At 39.6% G+C, this 10,400-nt stretch overlaps 1 protein-coding gene across 2 annotated transcripts in view; it reads left to right on the plus strand.

Annotated features, from left to right (window-relative positions):
- The window catches only part of LOC104670357 (aldehyde oxidase 1), an 88,396-nt gene that overhangs the window by 40,617 nt on the left and 37,379 nt on the right, over positions 1–10,400 (plus strand). For both annotated transcript variants that reach the window (XM_010373567.2, XM_030916338.1), the window contains exons 20-21: positions 2,569–2,665; positions 9,901–10,025. In XM_010373567.2, the coding sequence (XP_010371869.2) occupies positions 2,569–2,665; positions 9,901–10,025 (222 nt within the window). The remainder of the gene's footprint in view (positions 1–2,568; positions 2,666–9,900; positions 10,026–10,400) is intronic.

A 10,400-nucleotide genomic window follows, 5' to 3' on the forward strand; every position in this document is an offset into this window, starting at 1 on the left:
TGTTCTGCGTGCATTCCATTGGTTCTTATAACTTCCTGAATGATGAAAGAGTGAACACTGGGGAGGCAGTGTAAATAGATGAGACTCAGTCCATACAGGCTGCATGTGCTCTGGGACACAATATTAGCTTCACAGCATAATGAACACGTTGTTCTCTGGGTGACCAGCATGGCCTAAGGCAGAATTGAGGAAGCGACCTGGGCACGATGAGTGTCTCCAGGAGAACTGGGTGTTGGGGGTGTTTCCTGCCATGCTGCTTGATGCTTAGGAACATGGAGTTTGTCTCTGGGAATTTTTCTTACATTTTCAAATAAAAATAAAATCATGTCAAAAAGACAAAAATGTAGAAGTTTAATTGGAGTCAAAGTGTGATTAGGCCTCCCAAATTTTCCTGGCCAGTTTCAAATTCAAACATTCTGTTCCCTTCTCAGGCCCTTTTCATTTACGTGTTGCCTGCTGCTCTTGCTTCCTATATTCCACCCCCCGAAGTTTTGCTGGAGAGTTAGAATTACTTATTAGAAATTATTTACATAATACTTCATCAATGTTTTGTGTATAAATCTTTGCCCAATATCAGGGGCTAAATATCTACTCTTCACTCCCCCTACCTTCCAGTCCAATAAAAGCCCATATAAGCAAATATAATAGATGCCACTCCCCCTGCCCTCATCACTTCAACCAGTAGACTCGTGATTGTCTGCCAGAGAATCCCAACATCAGATTCAAGCTTTGGCTTTGTGGGAAAGAGTTGCCTTACATTGTGTTCAGAGATTAAGCTCTCAAAGTTTCATCAACTGGATCAGAGTGAATGTAATCAAAGTTGAGAGGAGGGAAATATGCCCTCTCCCTATTCATTACAGTTCTTTTATCACTTTCCTGACTAAGAAAAATTCAGAAAATTGGCTCAAAGTTACTCAAAGAGCAACCAGCCAGTAAAGTTGAAAAAGATTAAGCTTTTAAAAATAGGATTTATAAAAAAACCTAGCTTTTTTTCAACCTGGAATCTCTTTAATCTTGGATTAATAAGAAAAGCACATGAACTGATTCCAACAGGAAGTGTGTTATCAATCAAAAAAGAACAAAACCAAACTTATCTCTGTCACTATCACAAAGGTTTAATCTGGCTCATGCTTTTCGAGTTTTTAGTAGATTGAATGGGGAAATGATCAAAACCCTTGAATCAAGGGGTAAGGATGATGACCATAATGGAAAAAAATGTGTTCCCTACTGGAATCTGTCATGAATAATAATCATCAACAACAACATGATCATAGCTAGGACCTATACAGAGCTCACTACGTGGTTGACATGGTTCTAGGTCAGTTTCACACATTAACTTACTAAATGCCCACAAAAATCCTATGAGGTAAAAACAATTTTCATCCCCATTCTGATGGGGAAACTGAAAGACAGGATTACCCAAGGTTACATAGCTAGTCAGTAACAAAAGTAATCAACAAATACTCTCTCAAAGAAGCTGGGCCCCACCGGTGCTATAAACAAACCAACCTAGTGTTTGAATGGGGGAAATGGCCGAATCACAATAGCATATCCCTCTAAGGGGTGTTGTCTAGACACTTACTGGTGGCCAGAAGGAAACAGAGATAAGAGAATCCCCAATTACCAACAGAGTGGAATTTCATGGATGGATAATAACCCACAGTGGATAATGCCAGCAGGAGCTGCCACACCACATTTGCCAGTGGACACATGGATTACTGCAAGATAAATTCTCAGAGATAGCTAAAAACCAACCTGTGTTACTGTAAATACATCTCTCGTTATGTGTACCGCTGTACCCCTTTACTGGGCACCCAGGGAGAGCCAATAGGAGCCAGTGTATAAATGGATTTGTACACCCAGCACCCAGACAGGGCGTGTCTGAAATCTTACTTCAGAGCTAGAGGTCCCAGGTGCTCTACTGCCCCATGCAAATGAAATGCTCATCCCCACAAAGAAGGAATGTGGGGCTGGCAGGCAGAGCCACGATGATCCCAATCACTAGAGTCTCTTCAACTACCAATTGTTGAGTGCTTCCTATATGCCATATAAGCTCTTCACATGTCTTATTTCATTTTATCTTCACCAACCACGATCCTATTGGAGCTATATGCACACCTGTTACTTCCGTTTTACAGACGATGATAAGAGAGGTGAAGTGACAGGCCCACAGTCAAAGCTGGTAAATGGAAAAAATGTGTGCAATGCTGTCTGGGTCCAGAGCCTAGGCTCGGAAGCCCTATGCTATATAGCCTTGGCTACATGATATGGCTTTTGATGTGAAGACAATAATCTGCCTGGAAAATACTAGTTTCATTCTGGGATCACTTAGATGCCAGTTTTTTTCTGTGCATATTATTTCTTCAGACTCCGTGGGCACATTTACATTTCTTCATGGGGAGTCTCTCTGCGGTTGGATTCTTAGCTTGGCTCACCAGGGTCATGGTGAAAGTGCACGGGACGACAAGGTGAAGGGAGAAACAGCTTCTGCTCAGAGGATGTGCAGTGGGGTGTGCCTGCCACCCTAGGTCTTGCCCAAGCTGCCTCACTCTTCTGTTTTCTTTCTAGGAAGCTATACAACACAACTCGTTCTTCGAGCCAGAAAGGAAACTGGAATATGGAAATGTTGATGAAGCATTTAAAGTGGTTGATCAAATTCTTGAAGGTAAAAAAGTAATATAAGGGTAAGCGACCCTGGAAGCCTTCTAAGCATGTCAGTTTAATGCTTCCTTTGCCTTCTGGAAATCATCTGGTAGCCTAGGAGGGTTTTGCTCCTCATGATCAGGTGGAACAGGCATCTCATTCACAAATGCGTTTCCCTCTGTCTCTGTGGTAGGCGAGGAGCCAATGGGGAGGCAAAACAGGAGGCAAGACCCTGCCCCTGTGCCCAATCCCCCTTCCCTCATCAAGGCTCCGGTTGTTAGAGATGTCATTTCCTTTCCTGTTCACAACCACCCTGCAAGACAGTATTATTATCTCAATCTTATAGGCTGGAAAATGGAGGCTCAGAGTAATTATGGAGTGTGACCAAGGTCACACCACAGCTACTAAATGACAGAGTCGGCCATTGAATTGATAGGCTTTATTAAGATATCCAAAACCCACGTTTGTTCTTCATCCTTTCTCTCATTGATTCTCTCTCTCTTCCTTTCTTCCTTCTCTGCTTTTTCTTCCCTTCCTCTCCCCTTCCCTTTCTCCTTTCTTTCTTCCAGACTTCTTTCCTGCATGTATGTATGTAATTAAAATTAAATTTGCCTCTTAGAAAATAGTTAATTATAACTTTCCAGTACAATTCCTTAACTTTTGGCTTTGAAATATTTTTAAATTTACATAAAAGTTGCAGAAACATTAAAGAAACTCCCAAATATTTCTCACTCAGATTCCCCAGTGATACACACACACACACACACACAGACACACACACACACACACACTTCTCACACTTCTGAGCCATTTGAGAGTAAATTGTAAACATGATGTATGTCTGTTTACCCCTAAATAGTCAGTGTTTGTTTCCTAAAAACAGGATGTTGTCTAACATAAACATAGTTATCAAAATCAGAATATTAACACATATACTATTAATCTACACACCTTATTGAAATTTCACCAGTTGTCTCAATAATGTCCTTTATAGCAGAAAAAAGAAGTTCATCATAAGTCTTAAATAACCCGTGCTTTCCCCACTACATTCTGCTGTCATTGCTGCTGTGAAAGCTGTCCTAATGCCTGCCTCACAAGATCTCTGATTTACGCAGACATGCTACTGGATGGTTATGGGCAGTCTGTGTCACATCTCAGAGCAGAGAAATCACCTTGCATTGTCTGTCTTTAAGTGAATTTCCAGGACATTGGCCTCTAGTGCATGTTAAAAACTCCCATCTTCTGGGCTGGTCACAGTGACTCACGCCTATAATCCCAGCACTTTGGAAGGCCAAAGTGAGTGGATCACTTGAGGCCAGGAATTCGAGACCAGCCTGGCCAAAATGGCGAAAACCCCTCTCTACTAAAAATACAAAAATTCTGGGTGTGGTGGTGGGTGCCTGTAATCACAGCTACTCAGGAAACTGAGGCCCAAGAATTGCTTGAACCCCGGACGCGGAGGTTGCAGTGAGCCGAGATTGCACCACTGTACTCTGGCCTGAGTGACAGAAGGAGACTCCATCTCAAACAAACAAACACAACTCCCATCTTCTTAATTTTTCTCTCCAACCTTGATCACAAGAATAGGAAGAGTCCTAAGACACATCCCATCCTGAGTGCACAGCCAGAGCTGTGTAATATGTCACCAGTCAGCCCAGCTTCTTGAGCTCCAAGCCCATCATGTCTCAACTCTATGGGTGTGTTAAACTTGAAGCGTGTTCAGAGCTCACTGGAAATGTCACCTGGAAGCTGTAGGAAAGATACCTGGAACTGTCACCTACCAGTTTTCCTTGGCATTGTGTCTTATTAGCTGTGTGACCTGGCAGGGCACTTCTCAGGGTTCAGTCTTCCTGTTTTAATATTATGTGGATAAAGTAAAAACAAGTTCAAACATGAATTATAAAGATTGTAAGAGATAATCACGTGTTCTTGGCATATAGTAACAAATCAATAATTGTGAGCAATGATTATTAGATTCAGATGATTTTGTTCTCCTGAAGAGGTTGTCTATTAGTGAGATACGTTGGCAGGTGTTCATTTATCAAACCCAGTGTTTCCAAGATTTTCTCCTTATAGAAATCACTGAGGATATTTATGAGACCTAGAGATTCCTGTGCCCTTTTTTAGAATTGTAGAGGATCCAAAACAGCCCAGGAATCAGTCTTAACAAGTTTTCCAGGTAATTCTTAGGGCTAGTAAAATGTGGAAAACACTGGAAAGGTAAGTTTGATTTATGGGAATGAAGAGAAAAGGAGGGTACATTTCTATCATGGAGGGTTCCTGGCATGAGCATGTCAGAAATATCAATATTTAGGGGGGTTCCTTGTCTCATGTTTGTTTTTTGACATAATGAGTATTTGTGCAAGAATTCTATTGTTGTATTTTTCCTTGACATCTTCTTTAATTATCTAATTCAATTAGGCGATTGATTTAGTCTGCCTCTTACTTTAATTTTTGTTATTGTTGCATACCCCATTGATAAGTATAAAAACAATATGGGAATATTAAAAAGGACGTTTATACTACTTTTCAGTATAAATGCCAGGTGCAGTGGCTCACACCTATAATTCCAGAACTTTGGGAGGCCAAGGCAGAACATTTGAGGTCTAAAAGAAAGAAAAAGAAAAAGGAAGCTGGGTGTGGTGGCTCACGCCTGTAATCCCAACACTTTGTGAGGCTGAAGCAAGCAGACTGCTTGAGGCCAGGAGTTTGAGACCAGCCCAGTCAATGTAGCAAGACTCCTTCTATTTAAAGGAAAAGGAAGCCGAGAGCGGTGGCTCATGCCTGTAATTCCAGAACTTTGTGAGACTGAAGCAGGCAGATTGCTTGAGGTCAGGAGTTTGAGATCAGCCTGGCAATATGGCAAAACTCTGTCTCCAATAGAAATACAAAAATGAACCAGGTGTGGTGGCAAACACCTGTAATCCCAGCTACTCAGAAGGCTGAGGCACCAGAATGGCTTGAACCCTGGAGGCAGAGATTGCAGTGAGATGAGATCACGCCACTACACTCCAGCCTGAGCGACAGTGTGAGACTGTCAAAGAAAAAAGAAAAGATAGAAAGAGAGAGAGAGAGAAGGAGGGAAGGAGGGAAGGAGAAAGAAAAGGAAAAACAAGGGAAGGGAAAGACGAGGGAAGGCAAAAGAAAACCAGTTTTCATCCTTTTGACTCACTATTTGAGTCTAGTTTTTCCTTTGTCTGCTATCGTCATTTGGATTATGAGTTTGTGATTACTTATTTCAATGAGAAGTAATTAGAATTAATTATCATAGCAACACTTTATCTGTCTTCTAAGAAAATAAGTGTCCCACACTAGGGTCTGTAGGAGTGGGGGTAAGGGAAGGGAGAGCATCAGGAAGAATAGTTAGTGGCTGCTAGGTTTAATACCTAAGTGATGCGTTCATCTGTGCAGTAAACCATCATGGCACACATTTACCTATGAAGCAAACCTGCACATCCTGCACATGTACCCCAGAACTTAAAAGTTGAAGGAAAAAAAGAAAGAAAATAGGTGTTTCACGGAAAAAAAAAATATTTAAAAGCTAAAATACATGGAGCATTACATCAGGTCTTAGAATGTGTTCTTGGAGGGAGTACTATTATTGTTTGCACTTACCTGCTGCAAAGATACATTTCAGCTCTATCTAATCCCAGTGTCATAGCACTGGAGGATGCTAAAGATTACCATTTTCAAATGAGCCAGCTGAGGCTAGAGAGGCTATCTGATTGACCAGGATCAAATCTAAGAGTTTTCCCAATTCCAAAGTTAGTATTCTTTCCTCTACATTATCCTGCTTCTTATTTATCTCATTAAAATTCTGTTAACTGGGATGTGCTTTATACTGAAGAGCACAGAGGACAATCTGTATAGAAGGATTTGCAAGAGACTCAGGGAGCCCTGAACCTGAGACAATTTTCCCCACAACCTGCTCTGCTGGGCATGGTACAAATAGATACATTCACATCTTAGTAAATTTGGGACTTTAAGGGCCTCTTATTAAAATGTAAATATGCCTGGAGGAATCACTCCTAAACCCATACTGGGATAACATTTTATCTCAGGGATTAGTTGATCAAATTGGTTTCCAACCTAGAGAGTTGAGAGCAATACCCTAAGGTGAAGAGGGGACACCATGATGGGGGCTGTTGTGGTAGGCAGGACAATATAACAGGTTTCTAAAACTTTGCCTGCTTTACAGATTTAAACAGGTACAGCTCTAATTGTTTTAGCTCTGTGTATTTTAAATAAAGTGAATACCTAACAAAATAAATTCTGAGTGGATAGGCAGAATCAATAATACTGCAAACTTGAATTTGAGCCTAGTGACAATGACATGGGTCTTTAGACAATTTGATAAAAGCTTAAATTGAAGTGAAGATCCAAACTTGTGAAATTTTAATGTTTATATTTTATAAGTGAAGCAGAATTTATTCATTTTTCTGCGCTCTTTTTTAAACTCAGATTTTTGATAAGATAGGAAGTCCAGATTACAATTGAAAACATTTCATTGGGAATCCTCAAACAATTTGCAAATCACTATTACTGAGTAAATTTTTAATTTTTAAAAGTTCTGCCTTCCATTAACATGATGGCCAGTAATAATTGTATTCTGTTTGTTCCCTCTGCTTTTTATTCTTTTCCCCAACTTCCCGTGGGTTGCCTGAATATTTGCTTAGAATTTCATTTTGATTAATCTATAGTATTTTTAGTATCTCTCCTTGTACAATTTTTTTTAGTGGTAGCTCTAGATAGTTTACACACACATATACACATGCATATATATAATAAAATTTATATGCATATAAAATATTTACATATATGAAATATCACAGTCTGGTTTCAACATTTTACAAGTTGAAGTGTAGAAGTTTTACCTCCCTTTACATCCCTCTCCTTTTTATAATATAATAATTCTATTTATTTATTCTACATACATTTATAATCACATGAAATAATGTTATAATTTTGCTTCAAACACAATTTAGGAAACCCAAGAGGAGAAAGGAAGTCTATTGTATTTACTGGTATTTTTATTCTTTCTGTTGTTCTTTCTTCCTTCCTGATATTTTAACATTTCTTCATTTAAAAAAAAAAAATCCCTTTCTGTCTGTTTTAAAAACTTCCCTCAGCCATTATTACAGGGTAAATCCGTTTAAAACAAATTCTTAGTTTTCCTTCATCTGAAAATGTCTTGATTTCCCTTTCATTGTTGAAAGATATTTTTGCTGGATATAGAACTCTGAGTTGACAGGTATTTTCACACTAGAAAAATTTTTATCACTTCTTCTGGCCTCCATGGTTCCTGAAGAGAAATCTGCTATCTTTAAAAGTGCTTTTCCTCTTCCTTTTTTTTTTTTTTTTTTTTTTTTTGAGATGGAGTCTCACTCTGTCGCCCAGGCTGTAGTGCAGTGGCACGATATCAGCTCACTGCAAACTTTGCCTCCCGGGTTCAAACTACTCTCCTGTCTCAGCCTCCTGAGTAGCTGAGATTACAGGCACCCACCACCATGCCTGGCTAATTTTTGTAGTTTTAGTAGAGACAGGGTTTCACCACGAAAGTACTTTTCTCCTATAGGTGAAGTAGTGTTTCTTTCTCATAGTTTTCAAGATGGTGCTTTTGTCCTTAGTTTTCTGAAGTTTGACTATGATGTGTCTTGGAGTGTATTTCTTTGAATTTATTCTATTTGGGATCACTCAGCTTCTTGAATCTGTAGATTTGTGTCTTTTGTGAATTTAGGGAAATTTTTAGCCATTATTTTTCAAATACTTGGGACTTCAATGGCACAAATGTTAGCTCTTTTGTTATATAGCCAATGGGTTCCTGAGGTGTTGTTCATTTTTTTCCAGTCTATTTTTTTCTGCTTTTCAGATTGGCCAATTTCGATTGTTCTGTATTCTTATACATTAATCATTTCCTCTGTTCTCCCTATTCTGTTGCTGAGCCCTCCCTTGAACTTTTGAAATTTTTGCTGTATTTCTTAATTCTAAAATTTATATTTGTTTTTTCTTTTTATACTATTTATTTGCTGAGGTTTCTATTTTTTCATTTGTTTCAAGTGTTTGTGTAATTGTTTATTAAAGCATTTTTATTACAGCTGCTTTAAAGTCCTTGTCAGATAATTCCAACATTTGTGTCATCTCAGTGTTGGCATCTGTTGATTGTCTTTTCTCATTGAAGTTGGGATTTTCTTGGTTCCTGGTATGAATGATATTTGATTGTATCCTAGACATTTTAGATATTATGTAATGAAACTTTAGATCTTATTTGAATCTTCTATTTTATTATAATATTCTGTTTCACTGGACTACTTTAACCTTTTGCTGATGGGGAAGAAGGGGGTGATGCCTTGTTACTGCTAGGTAGGGGTTGTAAGTCCGGATTCTCCATGTGGCGTCCACTGACAGCACCCCAACAGAGAGGCTGGGACACCTCATTGCAGCCTGACAAGGGTGGAACTATAGATATCCTATTCAACCTTTACAGTAGGGGTAGGGCTGCAGTTTTCTTCTATGATGTTTGCCTGGAGTAGAGTGCTTATTGTCTAAGTTTTTTGCATTCTAGTCTTCCCCTTTTCTGGTCCTTTGGTTAGGGAGAGTGGGCTTTTCTTGAAGACTGTGTGTGTGTGTGTGTGTGTGTGTGTGTGTGTGTGTGTGTGTGTCTTTGCCTGTTGGTATTTTTAGATTGCTGGCTTCTGCGGAACTAAGTCTGGGATATCTGAGGCAAACAACAACAAAACTCACTGAACTCACTGCTGTGTCTTTCCTTGGGTCCTGAAGTCCCTAGCTGGTCTGCCTTCTCTCCACCTTTCAGAGTCTTCTTATCTTTGTTTTATAAATAATGCTCAGGGTTGTTATCTGTACTTAACAGGAGGTACAGAGAGCAGTATATCTACTCCCACTTGTCCTAGAGCTAGAAGCCTCCACATTCGCACATTCCTACTCCTCTGCTAATAGCGCTGGCTCCTTATGACCTACTGAATCAAGACCCCTCTGCTTTTGGTTCTAGAAAGTCATACACCTTTCTCTAGGACTCTGTGACCTAGATATTGGCAGACACAAAAGATTCTCCTACAGAACTTTACTTCAAATCTGCAAGTAGACTGAAAGCTAAACATTGTTTGTTACACTTCACTGTGCAGCCTGCTCCCCCAGCAGAAACACTGTCAGTAGAATTTCTGCATAATGGGATGACACCTGGGGGACACTACCTGTTTCTTCTGACTGCTTTCTTGACTTTCATGTATTTTCCTGTAACAGGTGAAATACATATGGGAGGTCAAGAACATTTTTATATGGAAACCCAAAGCATGCTTGTTGTTCCCAGGGGAGAGGATCAAGAAATGGATGTCTACGTGTCTACACAGTTTCCCAAATATATACAGGTAACATGGGACCATTGTGGAGAGGACATGGCTAAATGATTTCCGGCCAGTGAAATATATCAAGAGCAATTAGAGATGAAAGTATATTTGGGAGGTTGAGGTGGGGAGATCGCTTGAACCCAGGAGCTCAAGGCTTCAGTGAGCTATGATCACCCACTGCACTCCAGCCCGGGAGACAGTGAGACCCTGTCTCTAACACAAAACAAACAAAACAAAACAAAAAATGTTATTTCTTCAGGGACTGAAGAAATATTGAGTACTAATAGCCATATTGATTTGGGTATTAATAGTCATATGAGTTCAATGCTTTTTTTTTTTTTTTTTTTTTTTTTTTTTTTTTGAGACGGAGTCTCGCTCTGTTTCCCGGGCTGAGTG

This window comes from Rhinopithecus roxellana, chromosome 14 (genome assembly GCF_007565055.1).
Source record: "Rhinopithecus roxellana isolate Shanxi Qingling chromosome 14, ASM756505v1, whole genome shotgun sequence".
Lineage (NCBI taxonomy): Eukaryota > Metazoa > Chordata > Mammalia > Primates > Cercopithecidae > Rhinopithecus > Rhinopithecus roxellana.